At 43.0% G+C, this 18245-nt stretch overlaps 1 protein-coding gene across 4 annotated transcripts in view; it reads left to right on the top strand.

The window, feature by feature from the left end:
* The window catches only part of MAPKBP1 (mitogen-activated protein kinase binding protein 1), a 95987-nt gene that overhangs the window by 26137 nt on the left and 51605 nt on the right, over positions 1-18245 (top strand). For all 4 annotated transcript variants that reach the window (XM_079309045.1, XM_079309046.1, XM_079309048.1 and 1 more), the window contains exon 3: positions 2748-2839. In XM_079309045.1, the coding sequence (XP_079165171.1) occupies positions 2748-2839 (92 nt within the window). The remainder of the gene's footprint in view (positions 1-2747; positions 2840-18245) is intronic.

The raw sequence follows: 18245 nt of genomic DNA on the forward strand, positions 1-18245 counted from the left end.
GTTGGAGGCCAGAAGATACTCACTGGCAGTAAAATAATTAGGGTGGAAGACTGAGGCACTCCTTTTGTGTCAAGCTGTGTGCTGACCATAGGAGAAAGGTAGACTTTCCACATCCTAGCATTGCCACAAAAAGTCTCTTGGCAGAGCAGCAGGGGACTTCCTCTGACTAGAGAGAGAGAGGCTGGACTAAGGGTGACATTTTGGTATTGGTGAGGTGAGAGTGTCAAGACAAATCAAGCAGTGCTCCTGTTGATTAATCTTCTTAAAGACTTGGAGGGGTCTGACTGGGCTTTGGATGTGCATCTAGATTGATCTAGTTGCCAGGGAAAGGGTTTTTTTTGGCAGAGGGTTTGGGGGGGGGTGGTTTATTTTGGCTGGTTGGTTGGCTTTTTTTTTTTTTTTTTCTTTTCCTGAATTTGGTCTTCCTATGGTTTCCCCCAGGCTGACAAACAGAAAATAAAAAGTAGAACATGGTTTTCTGCTGTTTTGGCCTTGAACAGGGAATTGCCATGCCAGAGCTGTCTGGAGTGAGGAACATGGTGGGAGGTGTCTGTGGGCTGAGTAGGGTGAGGGAGGAAGGAACTGTCCCCTTCAAGACAGGCTGCTGTAGGATCAGCTCAGCTGTGGTGTAAGACTGCACACTGAGAGGCTTGATAAGTGTCCTTGCAGAGCAAAAACATACCTGTTGGTGAAAGTAGGTTGCTGAATTGCTGCTGACCTTGCATAGCCAAGGTCAAGCAGTGCCTTTTAGGATAGTGGCAATTACAGCCAGACTGAGCTGAAGCCTGCACGGAGCAGTGTAATCACAGCATTGCTAAATTGATGTTTGCTGACAGCATCAAGTAATTGGTGCCTTATCTAGATGGAACTACTTGAATGGCACATGTCTCTCTTCCACTTCCTTCTTTGCTGTGAAGAATGCATTTTCTGTAGGAATTTAAACCTCTCCTTGTTTGGGAACTGCTGATATTAGCCAGAATCTCAGCAGCAGAAGCACTGAGTTCTTTCTGTATATTTTTGAGCTGCTTTAGAAGACTAGATATCCTCCTGGCCTTCCCCACTCCTCTCCCCAATCCCTGCATTTTTGTTCCAATATTAAGTTGAAACAAAACTAGTTCCTTTCTTTATCGGTGGATTCATCACTGCATTTTTAATTGCATGTTCTTACTTAACAAAAATCCAGTGGAGCCACGTTTTCAGAGATTCTCAATTTGCAAGGGAAGGGGACAATTTGGTGGTTTTTCATAATGTCTTTAAGTACCTGGAGTATATTATTAATAAGAGGTAAAAAAATGAAATCTACTTTCCATGTCACTGAATGCAGGCCAGATTTGAGCTCACTGAAAGCATGGCTCATGTTAAGTGGTGGCAGCTCAGCCCTGCTGTAGCTGCAGAGTGAAGGGGGTTCTCTGTGTAGGGTTACTTCTGGCCCCTTAGCTAGCAGCCTGAGCCATGGGCTGGGTTCATGCCTGTGTCTCAGCCTGCAGCCAAACTCCTCGGGTTTGGTAAGGTGTGTGGTCAGGGCAGCGTGGGAAACCTGCCCCGCCCCTGCCTTTTGTGCTCCACCTCCCTATAAATGCAAGATGTTCGTCTTCAGGGCAGCTATTAAAGTCACTAGTAATTATTACAATAGTAACTTCTTATGCTGTGTCCATGCCCCTAAGGCTTTTACCAAATGTAACTTAGATGATGATAATTAAAAACAGGAGGCTGTGACCCAGTAAAATCCTTGAGTTTGGCACAGACAGCAGTGCTGAGGAGGAATGTATGCATCAAATATATAATAAATAAAATGAAGCTGTGCAAATGCAAGGAAAAGGGAATAATTTTTTGTCGGTCAAAATAGCCCCAGGGCTGAGAACTGGTTTGTGCTCAGGGATTGAGTCCTTTCATGCCACAAACCAGATTTTGTGCAGTGTAATCCCACTGCAGCATTTTGCTTTGGGGTAATTGCTGAATTCTGATGCTTTCTCTGCCAGGAAAGTGCTCCCTAAAACATTGTGTCATGTCCATTTGTCACCCGTCCTTCCCATTTTGTTTATTTTTTTTTTGCTTTTATCAGCTTCTTACCACAGAGGCCTTTGTATCTTCCAAGTAGCTCTTCCCAGTTGCATTTATTTTATTTTCCTAAAAATAGTGGAGGTCTTTGCCTGAGGGGAGTGTGGGGACATGCAGATAACTGTCTCCTGCAAGGGTCTTGGTATGCAGCAGGCTTGTGTATGTTTATGGTGTTCTGTCTCATGATTCCTGGTAAGGGATACCCTTGACCATTAGTTGTGATTTCCAGCTCAAGCACCTCAGGAAACCTGACTATTCATTTCCTAGGAATACCAGGCTGAACCACCTACTACTGGATGGAGGCAACAAAGGGAATAGGTCAACTTGGAAACAATTTTCAGGAAAGAGCCAAGCTCTGGAGTATGTTGCTCTTACTGGGAAGATGGGAATTGGTGATCAATGAATGTACATCCCAGCTTTTCACCAGTAATATCTACTGCTTGCAATCCTCTGTTTGAAATGCTCTGGCATAGAGGGAGTAATAAGTGGGTCAGTAACTCCTTCTCTGGACCCCAGCAGTATTTTCCTATGCCTATACTGAAAGTTGAATGGGGTTACTTTTGTACGTGGTGCTTCTCAGTGGATTTCTAGGAACCAGGGAACCAGATCATCAGCATCTTTGTTATGTGTCTGTTTGAACTGCACTCAGATTTCATGGTACTTCCTGTTTTCTTTCTTGTATGCTCTAGGTGACTTTGGAGAAGGTGTTGGGCATAACTGTGTCAGGAGGCAGAGGATTAGCCTGCGACCCCAGAACTGGCCTCGTCGCTTATCCAGCAGGGTGAGTCACTGACCACATTCCTCAAAGCTAAAATAAACCTCAACTGCTGCACTAACATAAAGATTCAGGGTGTTTCCACTGTCATCTTCTATAGGAAGCCTATTTCCTGCTCTTTAAACACCAGAGAATGATGAGACTCAGCACTGTTAGTGTAATTGGCAAGGGAGAGGGGTTGCATTATCAAATTTTAATGAGGTCCCTTTTAATGGAACTACTCTCATTCCTCTTGCTCTAAGCTGGGAGTTAAATACATTTTGTGGACTTTTCACTGTGTTCTGTAGTGTGATGAGCATAAGCATAGCTCAGTGTGATTCTCTATCCAGTAAATACCAATGGAACAAATGATGCTTTCAGTGAATTGACAGAAGCCTTCTTGTAGATGCTTTGCAATTTATGACTTACCATGTTCCTCAGCCAAATGTGAGGAACGATTTCAGGCTTAAAGCTTGAACCTGCTTATATGTGGAATCTTTGGAGTGAAACATATCTGTCAGTTGTAGTCTAAGTTCAAATAGAGGTATCCAGAAGGAGACTGATGGAAAGCAAAAGAGCTACCTACAGGGACATGGATGAGGGCTGGAAAGGTCTGCTGTAATGCAGAATCAGAATCAGAACTTCTAGATTGATTCTAGATGGTATTTTCAAGGGTACAGTAAGTGTGCTAGCAGCATTTAAAGATTTTGTGTTTGTGGCTAGAACGAGAGATGGAGTCAGTGAAACTGCCTAGAAATTTTTGCCTGTTCTGGTGATATCCTAATTCACCAAATCACAGCATTGCTGTGGCTGGGGGAATCTCTTGAGATTCCCTTGTACACAACCCTTGTACTCAAGCAGGGTCTCCTCTAGCAGGTTGCCCAGGACTATGGCCAAACAGCTTTTGAATATCTCCAGAGACAGAGATGCCACCATACCTGGGCACGGTGTTCCAGTAGTGTTTGACTACTCTCACAGTAATAAAAAAAAAAAAACAACAAAAAACCACATGAAAATAAAGAGGTTTTAATTTTTTTTTCTTTGTGTTCAAATGGAATTTAATATCTTTTGATTTCTGCCTACTGCGTCTTTTTCTGTCAGTGGGCAGTCTGTTAATCAGCAGACAATTTGAGGTCCACATCAATGTTCAACAGCATCTGTTATGCTTGAACTCTTTGGAGTCAGGCAAGTGCATTCTGGTGTGTTTTGCCTCTTCCCATGTATCTTTTCTGACACTGAATATGTTCACACTTGAAGTTGGCAAGGAAAGAGAGAAGAAAATGAGTGCAGTAAACAGGTATTTTGGGTTCTTGCATAGCTGAAGATAGGTTAGTTTTGTTAATAGCAATGTCCTTTGATGAGCATGCCTGACACTGATTTAATCAAGTGTGAGTACACCTGAGGTTTCTTTTGGCTAATTAAAAGGTTATGTGATTCCTTAGGGGAATTCATGTCCTTACTTGTTGGTGGTAACATTTCATGGCCTGGGCAGGAATATACTAGATGTGTGTTCTGAAAGTTTGAAGGCTTTTATGCCATGGCTGCTTTTGTGCTATGGCTGGCCTGTCTTGTGATACTGTTGTAATTTGCTGCAGTCAAGACAGTCTTGACTTAACAATCTAATTATCTTGTTCAGTTTGGGTTTTGTTGGTTTTTGTGGGCTTTTTTAGTTTTTTTTTTTTTTTTTTTTTTTTTTTTGTTTGTTTGTTTATTTTTTTCCTATTCTGCTTTCCGGTGAATGTCTCTTGATTTGGAAGAATCCTGGCCTTTCTGTTACACTGGCTTCATTTTGTTTATTTTTGTTTCTATTTAAATTACACAGACTCGCATAATAGATAGGGCTGGAAGGGACCACACTGGGTCATTCAGTGCAAACTCCCTGCTCAAGCAGGGTCATCCTAGTGCACATGGCATGGGATTACATCCAGATGGTTCTTGAATATCTCCAGTGAGGGAGACCCCACAACCTCTCTGGGCAACCTGTTCACTAAAGAACTGAACTGTCACCTGCACAGCAAAGAAGCTGTCCATGCAACTTGGTTATCCTCAGCTGTACTCCAGTGCTTTCCCCATCCCACTGCTCGTGTATGGAGATTTTGCAATGCTGACATGCAGATGCTTTGCTCCTCCAGTCCTACCCCTAAAAGCTGAATTTACGTAACAACCCTGTATTTTCCTAAGAACACTTTCAACATACCTAGATTGATTTGGTTGGGATCAAAACAGTTGCCCCAGGCATTGTGACTTCATCCACATCAGGTATCACGTACAAGCAGCTATGTGAATGAGCACTTGTGCATAAGATGATTTGACATTCTTTGAGCATGCTCTTTATTTGGGTCTCTGGTTTGACTAAAAGAATTTTTTTTTAAAAATGTGATTGTTTTTTCTGAGTTTTTCTTGGAGCTTCTCAGTCTCCTGGGAAGTTTCTTAAACTGATGAAAGAAGCAATTTCCAATGCAACAAAACTCATTCCAACTCCCCTGTGGTGCCAAAGAGCTGAGTGTTACATTGTTTTTTCCTTTACTTCCCAATGACTTTTACACATATTATCCTTTCTCTGCTTTGACCCTAATGGGTCCCTCTCTGGCAGTGTGAGACAGCAGCTGTGCTGATCCTGGAATTTTTTTTGTGGGATGCTTCTGTTACAGGAGACCTTTTCTTCATGTCAGCAGTAAAGGGCTAAAGGCACTGAGTGCTGCAGGTATTCCAGTTTGATGTAAAGCTGTTGTCTTGGGAGATAAGACAACAGAAGAGAGAAAATTGTAAGAGAGAAAATTGTATTCTCTGCAAAGGTCTTGCATCTGCTTGTCTGCATTCACCTGGTTTTATATTGTCAAGGGAAACAAACCCAAAGTTGCTTAACTGGATCTCTGTTTGGGTTTTGCAGTGAGTAACAAAGTCGCTCTTGTGAGGGGGGTGCAGAAATCTACAGAATTTTTTACCTCTTGTGGTAGGACCAGTGCTCTGACCTTCTTTTGTTTTAATTCCCCAGCTTTGCATTTCCCCTGCTCTTCTCAGTTTATTCTCTTCTGAGGTTCTTGTTATTTTTCTTTTTCTTCTTTTTTCTTCTTTTTTCTTTTTTTTGCAGTAGCTAGTTGAGGCACTGTTTCCTAGAAACAAGAAGAGAAACAAAACGAAGAAAATCCTCTGTGGATGACTAACATTAAAAAAGGGAAAAAGGGTGTGTGAAATGTCTATCATTTAAATTCTAGACCAGCTGCTAAGATAGCTTTAGTCAGCTTATCTGGTTTTGGTTTTGGTGTTTTGTTTACTGGGTTTTTTTTAAGCCTTGTAGGTTGTGGCTGTTGATTAATTTTACTTCTCATTGTTCTTCTGTTCTTGGCTCTCAGTTGATCCTGATAGTTGGTTGAGAACCTGCTCTTCAGGTGAGGCACTTGCCTGCTTGAGGAAGCATCCTGTGCTTTTTCTTCTGAGGAGCAGGAAGGTAGCACTTTGTGACTTTAGTGTGCAATGCCTTTTAAACACTATGCTGTTATGCTCTGATCAGCTTAAGTATCCCTTTAGTTCTGCTCATCAGTTTGGAGCTACTCTGATAGATTTAAGGTATTTGTTAACATTAGTGTTCCTTGCTGGGAAGACTGGTATTTGGTATATATCACATGTGCTGAGTTGTTCAATCTCAACCTGCATATTCTTTTATTCTTTTCCCCTTTAAGCTCTTGCATAGTTCTTTATGTACAGCAGCTCCTGCTAAAGGCAGATATGGGTTTAATATAGTGAATTCTCTCTGACACATAGTAAAATGAGTTTCTCTGGCTTTCTCTCAGAAATTACTGTAGACAATGCAGGCACAGGCCCCTGGCTAGCTCTGTGTGTGTGTGCAGTACATTTACTGAACACATGATTTGGATGCCCCTGTATTCTGTCCCATTTCAGAATGGATCATCCTCATTTGTGGATAGGAAGGCAGGGACAATAGAAGATGGATGATCCAAGCTGAAATGAAGATACTGAGTCTTTTTTCTTGCTACTTTTTGCTGCATGATCTGGTTGAAGAGTTACTTGTTCCTTCTTCAGCTTTATCCCCTTGGGTTTTTTGTAGTTTTGTTTTGAAGATAGGGCAAGTAATATTCCAAAGCAAATGATTGTATAAGTGTTCAAATCAGAAAACTGCACAGTTGCCTCAGTCCAACTTTATTTTACTGTAACTGTGCTGTGTATGCTTCATGTCAGTGCAGAAGCCTCTCATGTGCCTGGACTGCAGCAACATCCAGCCAAGTCTCAGCTCTCTTCACTTTGTCTTTCCCTGTTGCACCCCTCATCCTTAGCTGATTTGCAGTATGGAGTGGAAGCCACTTAACTCTGTCAGCCCTTCTGAGTCATACTCCTCCTGCACTGGCATGCAGTGGTGATGGTCTCTACCACAGCAAAGGGAGGAGGGGGATGAACAGGAAATGAGTGAATTGGTTTCAATCCATCCAGGGGCCTGCTCAACACATGTGTAGCTGTCTCATATAGCTGAGTGGTAAATCCCTGTGGAAGCTGAAAGAATGAAGATTTTTCTTTTCTAGAAGTGATTGTTGATTTGCTCTCAAATACCTCTTTCCAGTTCCAGTAGATTGGCTGTAAGGCTGAGTGGTTTCCAGCCCATCCACATGTGGAGTCCCTTGGAAAGTTTTAGTCATAATTTTCTATCATTATACAGATAGATTACTGAACAAGGTAATAAATTATCAATTTAGAATGATTTCCCTTAACTGGTATAAAACCCACAATGGAAGAGTAACATTTAGGATAAACATTGCATAACTTGACCAGGTATGATGTTGCCTCACTCTTTCTTTCTTCCTTGAAGTGGAGGGTTCTAGTCAGTTAGTACAGTAACAAGTTGTGAGAGGCAAATCCAACAGGTGACTATGGTGAATGAGACAAAATTCTATTCTGAACTGGGATCTTTCCAAGACTTAAGACTCTTTTGTCCAGGCTAGAATTAGTAGTGACATGGACAATAAAATCCTGATTTGTAAAATGACAAATATTCCTGCCTTATTTCAGTGCCTGTTTTTATTAACTAATTGATTTTGTTCCTTGGGTGCCACAATGGTAGTTGCATTTAGAAAATTCTAGGTGCACAGAGGGAGTCCTTTATTCCTTCTGGAGCCAGTACATGGTATATGAGCAGTTTGAGCAAAGCTCTACTGCTATGTGTAGGTACAGTTCTTCACTGATTTTTGCTTAGCATAAACACTAATGCTATTGGGCTATACTATATCCCAAATGCAGCATGAATTGGTACAGGGATTTTGAAATACTTGAGCTGCTGGGTTCCTAGTAGATAAATCCACTTCTGCTGGTGCTGCTTCCTTCAAGTTTACTTACCAAAAACCCTGAAGGAGATGTTCTGTGCCTTCTTTTTATGTTCTTTTGTAAAGGAGAATCCTGTGGCATTGTAAAGATGTAGAAACCTACCATTAAATGAAGAAAAGTTCTTGTGTATGGTTTAAAGCAATTATCAGTATCTTTGGTCATATCAGAAGCAACTTGCTTTGTCCTCTTTGAAAAAAGGACAGTTGTCTTTCAAGAGTTAGACCTCTTTCCCTTCCTCATCTCCCAGGAATCTGGAGTGTTGTTAATACATTTCTTCTGTGAGGCTACTGTGCTTAACTTGCCATCTGGAGATATTTTCCAGCTGGCACAATTGTGGTGATGGGCTCAGAGATGAAGATAAGAAAATCCCCTTAAGTGAGATCATTAAACATAATTAGAATCTGTACGGCAGATTGGTTTGAGTTGGGCCATTACAACCAAACCAAACAAAATTTTCTGTCAAAAGTGAACAGCACTGGGTTTCAAAAATAGGCAAAAGAAGCAGTACTAGCAATCACCTGGAGCTGTAGGCAAACTCCCCTGGTTTAAGTCTTTACCAGAATTGGAGTCAAACCTGTTAAATTGACTTCTAGGCAGTTTTCATCAGACAGTCCCCTAGTGTGTATGTGGGGCTGCTTTTCATCTCTTGTCTAATTAATTGAAGTTCTTTACCTTTGACAACCAGCATAGGACATAACATTTGGTAGAATCTTAAATAATGAGGAAGCTGTGAAGCTTCAGACCTGCAGCAAACCTGTTGCCCAGCAGTAAAGGGAGAAAAACAGGACAAAACCTCTAAATAGCTGGGCAGAAAGACTTCTTACTAAACTGGAGGAAGTCTGCCAAAAAGTCAAAAGATGTGCCAGAAGTACTGAGGACTGAGGACTGCAGCACTAGGGTGCTGTCAGACAGCTGGGGAATGTGTTGGGAGCTGAGCTGCTGAGTCTGGGAGCTCAGCTGCTGGGTGGGGAGTAGTTGGTTAATGCCATCTTTCCCAGCTGTGGAGTAGCTCTTGTGGTGACAGTGGGAATCCTGTGGTGTGCTTGGCTTCAGACCTTGTGTGACTTCTACATCGTGTCACTCTTGGTACTGAAAGCCGAGTCAGTGCAGTGCTGATGTTTGGTGTTGCCAGGTTCCTTTGAGACAAGCTGCTGTTGTTTCTGTACACAGAGTGCTGTTCTCTTGCACACAGAGCTTCTGGGTACTTGTCCCAAGTGCCATTTGCTAATCCAGCCTTCAGGTTACAAGGGGGTGGGTCACTGTTCTGTAGCCAGCTGCTACAGCTTGGGACAAATAGAGATGTAATGTGATGCTTTATCCTACAGTTACTATTTGAGGGTCTGGCATCAGCAATAGGTCTGATATGGCATGCTCCTTCAAGCCTTCAGGTACCAATGTATCTGTTTATTCCCTGTCTTTCAAGAGAAGCCATGTGATATGAGCCCTTTCTCCCAAAAATTTCTTTGTGTACCCCACTCTATCTGGGATCAGCCTGTGCTCATCCATGCTTTTGTGATTCCTTCCATCTGTCAGGCACCTGGAAAAGGCTGGACTTTGCAGCCACCCATTTTCACATTCAAATTTTCAGGGTTGGGTCCAGGAAAGTCATAGAATTTGGGTTGGAAAGGGACCTTTAGAGGCCATCTAGTCTAACCCACCCTGCAGTGAACAGGGACATCTTCAATTAAAATAGTTTGTTCATCTATCACTCCTCTGGGCAACCTGTTCCGGTGCTTCACCACATTACTTTTTTTGTAAAAAAATTCTTATTTTAATCTATTCTCTTTTAGCTGAAAGCCATTCCCCCCATTTACTACTACAACGGTAGTAGGTTGCTAAAAAGTTTGTCCCCATATTTCTTGTAAGTTCCTGTTAAGTATTGAAAAGGCACAGTAAAATCTTCTGGAGCCTTTTCTCCAGGCTCAGCTCTCAGCCTGTCCTCACATGAGAGGTGCTCCAGTCCTCTGGTCATTTTTGTGGTTATTCTCTGGACCTGCTCTGACAGGTCTGTGTCTTTCCTGTCCTGAGGGTTCCACACCTGGATGCAGTACATCAGGTGAGGTCTCACCAGAAGTGTGTTGTTCTGTATTCTTTATGTTTCTCCATATTTAGAATGATACTGAGGGTTTGTCCAAAGGACAGGAAGACTTTTCTGAAAAAAGCCAGCAGTAGGGAAGAGTCAGTGTGTTGTAGGGCATGGGGAACAGACTTTTTTTCTTTATATTTTTAGTCTGTCACAGGACTGACTGGTAGAGAAAATCACTGTTTCTCTCAGCTTGCACCTTTTCCTAAAAATAAAAGCAATAGTTTTCTATTTTTTCCCTTAGAGATAATAGGACTTGGGTATTAAATAATGACTATACTAAAAAAAGGAAAGAAAAAGGGTAATGTGAAAGATGCTGTGTTGTACACCAATCCTTACCTGTGCTAGTTTGGACACTCTTGTCCCAGGACCATGCATTAACCTTCCCTCAAGGTGGTAAAGCCCACAAAGACATGTTGTGCTGCCTTTCAGAGCCTCTGCAGTGTGATGCTCCTGCTCAAAGTTCCACAGCTGGTTCCACAAATGGGACAGGAGCTCAGCTGATGCTGTGGTACATGTACACACACAAAGTTAAGGACGTGGTTATGGCAAAAAACTCCAGATGCTACTGGCTCCACTCCTGTGTCTGTTTTCACCTGTTCCAAGTGCTGAGCAAGCCTGGTTCTTAGAGAGAGAGAGGAGAGCAAAATGAGGCAGTGGTGGAAAGAAATGCTCTCAGAAGGGTTTGTAGAAGGAAAAGGGATGGAGTTCATGTAAGCATCCCTTCAGTGGTGTATTTTACATTTTCCTCCCCCCCCTTTTTTTTTTTAAACATCAGAATGCTTTTAAATGCAAATTATTTGACTACTAATTGTGTTTGGACTCCGACCCTTCAGTACCACAACATGGCACACAATTGTGTTAACTACAAGCAACTTTTGGGCTTAGCTGATGGTGAAGTTTGAGATGGTTTTTAGTGTAAGCATGAATTGCAGGACCCTTATTATGGGCCAAAGAAGGCTCCTTGTTGGCAGTGTCTGTGTAGGCAGTGTGCATGTGCTCTTCCCACCACTGATGGGGAGTCTTGGAGAGGGGTTTTGTTCTGTATGTGATGCTGCAGTGGAGGGAAGTTGGGTGCTGTGGGTAGGGCAAGTAGGTAGATTCTGTCCCACACTGTCTCACTCAGCTGGTGTGGCAGCTCTGGACATTGCCTGTGCAATGTTTCATGGGGGGCCAGAAGTATTAGCTGAGTCCTCAAAATGATTAATGTTAGTGTAGATTTTTGCTGTTGCCAAAAATGTTAGTGATGAAGAAAGTGAGAACAGGGAAATGGGAATGCTTTTATCTTTGCAAGGCTGCAATGAAAACTTTTGTCACAGCAAAAGCACTTAACTGCCCTTGAAATCTCTGTGCTGGATTCCTGAGGCTGGAAGCAGGGAAAGGTAGGGTTTTTTGGAGGAATCCTGCAAGTTTGTTGTTGTTTGACAAACTGTATTAAGGAAAACTACATAGTACATTCTTCTTATTGCTGCCAGCCTAGTTACAGGACAAATATATCTAGTTCCCTCAAAAGGAAAGTGCCATCATGCCTGTCACAATAGCTACAGCAGTTGCTATTTTAATGATTGTATTCGACATATCTGATTTTACCTGCCTTAAGAGAAACCCTGACTGTCCTCAATCCTTGAGTGTGTCAATTGGATTTTTAAATTGGGAAGCAAGCTGGTAATAATCCCATGTAGATGGCTGGTTTGTTACTTTGTGATTTGGTCTCATTAACCAGCATGCGAACTAAAGGGAAGTTACTATTTAGAAGGAAAACAGGGAGGGGAGGAGGAGGCAGCAGTCCCGTGGTGAGGGTCATAAACCTGCAGTTTATGTGCAAAGAAATGGAAGCAAGAGAATAAGCATGACTACTTTATTTGATAACAGAGCTAAACACTCAGGTAGAACTCTGCAAGTGGGAAGCTTTGACAGGTCAGGAAAGCTATTGCATGCTAGGGAAATAGGGAAGAGGAGTGTTGCTAAGCTCTCAGTACCTCAGCTATTTTGGAACATGTAGGCCTTTTCTCAGCTTGAAGCTCTGCAACCTGCTGGGGTTTGCCCATTAGCTGAGAAAGAAGGGGGTCAGCAGAGAGAACCATGCCTGTGTACCTGCAGGTAGCAGCCTGCTCTCTGCTCTACCTGCTCTGGATCTCTCCAGTTTCACCTCCTAGCAACCAGTGCCTTGCTGCAGCAACACCACTGGCCTGTGAGCCAAGTCCTGAGCTTGCATAAGAGCAAGGAAGGGGGGGTTGTGGGGACTGAATAGCAAAGTCTGGGATGAAAATGAGATACCAGCCGCCTCAGCTGAGCTCCACCCTTTCTAAGAATCTCAAAACAGGCACCGTGTCTCCTGGCAACCTGGAGACAAATCACAGAGTTTAACTTAAAAGAAGTACACACAGTCCAAAGGACATGTCCCTTCACCAGGTGTGAACAACAAGGAGTCACTCATTTTCCTCTTTCTGGAAGACCTGGCACTGTGGATGGTCTTGGGTTTCACTCAGTATCAGAAGGCAACGAGTTAAAGGTGACAGAGCATCGTGTTAGGATGTTAGCTAGGAAGTGCCAAGAAGTGGTGTATTTTGTTTATTGTAAGCATGCCCTGACTATTGCTTAGGAACCAGTTGTAGGACTTGGCCCCTTCCCTGCTGCAGTGGAAGATGTGCCCTGCAAGGCATGCTCACAACAGTGGCCTGTTGTGCACCTGAAAGTGGTTCTTTCAGCTGGCAGCCAAAGACAGAGCTGATACCAGCCAATTTCTTGCCTTTGGAGTCAGTTGTTATGCTTTTTCAACACTATCCTAATACTTTTTAGGAAGTACTCTTAATGTTGGACTCTCACCTGACAACATTTCTCTGTGACAGAAGATGCAGATATACAAGAAAGCAAAACTGAGTTTTAACATGATTACTTCTCCTTCTAGAAAAGCTGTCTTTTCAGATCTCCTGACAAGTGATGCTCATTAACTACTCTGAAGAAAAAATTCAGTGCATTTAAAATGCTATGTATTATGCTGAAATAGAAATAAAGCAGAAGTCAATGTTCGCCTTTTGTTAAAGGCAGAGCTGTCACAAGGTTTCTAAAAAGATAACGTGGGCAGAATTGAGCTTTGCCAATCTGGCAATGTCTGAGCTGTTCCATCTGTGAGAGGTGGCAAGGCTGGGAGAGGGAGCTGGCATGATCTGTGGATGTTTGGGCCTGGGAGCTGCAGCAGGCTTCCTGTGTATTGTGGTGTGGACGGTTGTGGGGAGGAGCAGCCCCCCCTGCCCCTTCTTTCAGCATCTGCCAGCCTGACCTTGTAGGGTGCTGAGTAGGCAAGGCTGGCAGGAGGCTTTAGTGCCTTTTTGTGGATCTGGCAGCCTGCTGCCTAAGCCAACTGTGAGCTTTGCCCGTGCCTAGAGGAGCAGAAAACAACTGGCTATTTGAACAAGTAATTCTTTAACTTGATGCTTTCCAAGAAGCATTTCTTTTTCTGTGTGTGTTTGCATTTGGTGTGGAGGCTTTTTTTGTTTGTTGTGGTGGGCTTTGTTTGTTTGTTTGTTTGAGTGCTTTTTTGTGTTTTTTTTTATTTTATTTTTTTTGTTTGACACTCTTGCAGAGATATGGCCTGGTTATGCTTACTGAAGCATTCAAGGGGAAAAGCTGCTCCAGTTTCTTTGCCGCAGTGGGGGCTTTTGCTGCCTGCTCTGGAATGCAGAGAGGTCAATAATGGGTCAATGGACCTTGGAGGGATCTGCCCACTACCTTACCCCACCTGTGACAATCCAGGGAGATGGTGGTGGGGAGGGGGCTGGCAGAGAGGCAGAGAGGGTTACATTTCATTTCTTTTTTGTTTTGCTCCTTTGAATGATGCCATTTTAATATTGATATGCTTTGTGCTCATGGTAAAACAGTTAAAGCCCTGAGGCATCAGCCATGAGCTGTCATGTTGGTCTGCCCCAGATTATTAGTTTGATATATGGATCTTTCTCCCTGCTCTTGAGCTGCTCAGGCACAATGAAGGCTGTGCATGCTGCTGGAAACAGAGGTGCTGGCCAATGCTTGAAAGCAGGTTCTATTTTCCTTTGGGTCTTTGTTTTAAAGAAATATTCATTTTCAGCTTTTGAGGCTTCATGGCATGGTGTCAACTGCTCTTGCAGAGAAGTTGGTGCAAACCCGAAATGTAGAGCCAGATTTCTCTGTGCAATCCAGCTGGGTCTGCAAATCTCTGCAAGGAGCTGCCTGATCCCAGGAGAGTACCTTCAGAGAGCTCCCATCTTCTCTTGTTGTGCATTGGGCTGGAAAGCTGAATTTGCTCAGCACTTGATGGCAGATTTGATTATTCTGCAGTAATTTTATTGTAAACTTTGCTTATCTTTATATTTTTCTTGCCTTTCTCTTTAAGCTGCTCTTTGCCTGTTTTTAAAAGTTTTAGGTTTTTTTTCTTGAACTTGTCTTTCATTGCTTTCTCTTCCCCTGTATGTGTGTCTTTTCTCTGAGATGTTTCCCTTGGGCTTTGTTGTTCATGGGCAAAGAGGAAACACCCCTTATATATGGGCTGTGTATGTGCATAAATAAAAGAAGTCAGGAATTTATTATTGGTATAACTGAATACATAACATTCTAATTCAAGGATCATTTTACTTTACCACTAATTGTGACAGAAAAAGGACTAATAATGCATTAGGGTAATTCTATATAAAAATGTCTCAACAATTATGATAATGCAATTAAAACTGTAATACATTTCTTTCTTTCTGTTTGGTTTTCCTGGTGTTATGCTCATGCTTATGCTGCTCCTCTGGATCTTAAAGTCAATTGTTGAGGGTAAATCTTCAGCTTTGTAGCCCTTCTCTGGGAGGAGTATGATGTGGGTTTTACTGGTTTCTTCCTTACTCCAGGGTTCACCTGGATAATTTTTAATATGCTTGCTAATACACTTGCACATCTTGCACTTGTACAACTCCACAATGCTTCTGGAATTCATTATGTGTGGTGTCTTTAATGCATTTTGGATAGTTTTTCTTTGTTTTATTTGCTACTCTACCTAAAAGCTGGTTGGTTGTTTTTTTTTTCCAGGTCTGTATTTTTTTAAGAGACAGAGGGGGAGACTGTTTGCAGCAGTTTGGTCTCCAGTGGCAAGCATGTGCCTCCTCTCTTACCATCCCATTCCTGTACTCCTCTGCACTGCATCCTGCTTCTCCACTTCTCAAGGCCTCTGCTCTCATACCATGCCTGCATTTTTCTCCACTATGCAGTCATTAGTTGTAAATATCTCAGTCTACATAAAATAGCTGTTGGTTAACATTGTTTATATAAAACTGTGGTTGTACTCCACAAAAGATAAACAGAACTAAACCAAATCATCTATAGACACCTGGTCAGTTAGAGAAATTGCTGTCACAGCTCAACCAAGTCAAACAGAGCTACAAGAAGGTCAAGAAAAGTTCAGAGCACACAAACCCAGGAAGACCAAGGCCTTTGAGATTCAGTAAAAAGCTTGTAGCCTGTTGCTGAAAATGGCAAGCCTGGGGCTGTCAGCCAGATACTGATTGAAGAGGGACTGGATCTTGAGAGCATGTGGAGGGGTGGAGCACAACTGGGGAGCAAGAGATCCCCAAAGCAGGTGTCTTGGCTGGTCTGTCAGGACAGATAGCTGTTCTTTTCTCCTTGTTGGTGTGCCTGAGACAGCTGTGACTTTGGGAGATCTCAACATTTGGAAACAGGTCCTTTCCCAAGAATTAACACAGTATGCTCTGAATCTCTGGTGTTCATCCTGGAAGAAGTTGCATTCTCTGTCTTGCATGCAAAGGCCTTCAGGTTTTGAGCCATGTTCTGTCTGTTTCATCTCTCCTGGTCACACCTGGAACCAGCCAGATGCTGCTCAAGGCTCCATTTTCTAGTGCTTCTCAGTCTTTCTTGTCTGTCTGGTCAGCACATTTTCTGGTCATTAACTATCTCAGTGATCCTTTTGTTCCTCCAGTCTACCTGTCACCAGTTGCCCATTGCTCTAACCTCTGGGGTTGCTGCTCATCTGCAGTATTCCGTGGGTGTTTGGCAAGAGCACTGAAATAAAATGCAGCTCTGCAACTCCTAGCCCAGTTGATTTGATACTTCATGTAGGTGTATTGCTGGCATTGCTTCCCTGCCCCTAGGGAAGTGAGTGGTTTTGGAGAGAGAGAGAGGGAGAAATGTGCACTCTTTATGTGTAAATGTTACAGTCAGCTGTGAGCCATATGTATGCATGTGTCTATGTATATACCTGCATATATGTGTGTGTGTGTCTGTACAGGCATTTGTCATCAGTGCCCTGTCTCTTTTGAAGCTTGTCAGATGTGCAGACTGACAGACATTTCAGTCTCTGTAAGTACAGCTGCTGCTTTGTGTGGCTTCATTTTTCTACCTACCTTTGCTGCAGGCTGAAGGACAGGTGGAGAATTCTGCAATGCAGCAGAGATGGTCTGTCCCTGGTTCTGCAGGACAAGGCTTTACTCCTGGTTTCTCATTCATGATGGTTTTATTTTTCCCCTCTCCTGGCTTTGACTTGCTGAAAGGAATGGGGTTGTTTTGAAGGTGAAGTTCCTGCTGAATCACTGGTGACTAGGTAGCTGTGAGCCATAGCAATTAACTGGAAACATTATCATCTTCCTTACAGCTGTAATGATTCCCAGTTAGTAAGCTGGTTTAAATTCCATCTTTTTCCTCTGAGGCCTTTTTTCCCCTCTCTGCTTTCCCTACATGCACTTCTTGCCCAAGTCTTTCACAATCTGTGTTTGGCTTAGTTCTTTGCCTCCCAGAAAAGGTGCCTCCTTAATGTGCAGCTCTGTAAAAAGCCATCACTTTCCTGAGGGCACTACTGCCATGTCTCTGGCTCCAGTGTGGCTCCACTGGAGTTGTGTACAATTTATCCAGTGGGAGATGGGACCCAGGCTGTCTTTTCTCTCTGCATCCTTTTCGTGCAAAATGTTTTCCTGAGTCATCACCCTGCCTTATATTTGCCCAGTGTCAGAAAGGCTGCCAATTTTAAAAATCCTCCTCCTCTTCTTCTGCTCTGCCTCCTTAAAAATAGACCTTGAAATAGTATGAAAAGCTCCCATGGTGGGTTAAGGATTTTCCATATGCAGTAGTTGCAGAGGGATGAGGATATGTTGCAGTGAGATCAGCTGGACCTGCTAGAAATCAGTGTAGCCAGCAAAAGTGGACAGACAACACCTTCACTCTAGCAGGAAGCAGGAAGGAAAACTGCAGTTTCTCATCTGTGGTCCTGGTAAAGCTGAAACTTCAGTGGTGCCTTGTGTATGAAAGAAGAGAGGCCTGGGTTGGTCAGTGTTACAATCACAATCTCTGCTCATTATTGAATCTTTTTATCTGTCCATGTGTTGAGCTTTTTTAAAGTATTTTTAAAGTGTTTTGAATGCTGCTTCAGATCTGTCCATCTGTTCCCTGCCATCTGCAGCTTGAGGTTAGAGACACAGCTGGTTGTTTTAAAGATATAGTCTGGCAGGTGGAAATAGGCTACTGACAGCAGCCACTGGAAGCTGTTGGCTGTGTGGCAGGAGTTTATGTTGGTTCTCCATATGCAGGGCAGGAGCTGAGGAAAAAGCTTTTTGGGCTTTTCCTCTTCACCAAAAATTAATTATTGAAAACCCAGCATATTGGCACTCAGCCCTGTCCCCTCATCTGCAGCAGGGCCTGTTCAGGTAGACAGGCACAAACCACACTGGCAGCAGAAGATCATGAGGATGGTAGCATCCTTGCCAGATGACAGGGAGAGAAAGCTGCCTGTTTTTCTCAATGTCATCAGGTCACATAGGTATTGGTGGGGATTTTGAGGGCCCTCTGCTTTGAGGCTCAGTTAGTGTAATGGACAAGGTGAATTCAGTAGGCTGAAATGGTAAGAACAGAGGCTGCCCTTGTCTGTTTGGGGATTATCCTTATAAAGTCAGTTCAGCTCTGCTGCAATTTCCTCTGTTGCTCTCTCTCCTCTAGGTGTGGGTGGTCACTGTTGCAAGATATCTCTGAAAGTCAAATTTCTGGAGGCTGAGCAAAGAGTCT

This window comes from Erithacus rubecula (assembly GCF_903797595.1).
Source record: "Erithacus rubecula genome assembly, chromosome: 6".
Classification (NCBI taxonomy): Eukaryota; Metazoa; Chordata; class Aves; order Passeriformes; family Muscicapidae; genus Erithacus; species Erithacus rubecula.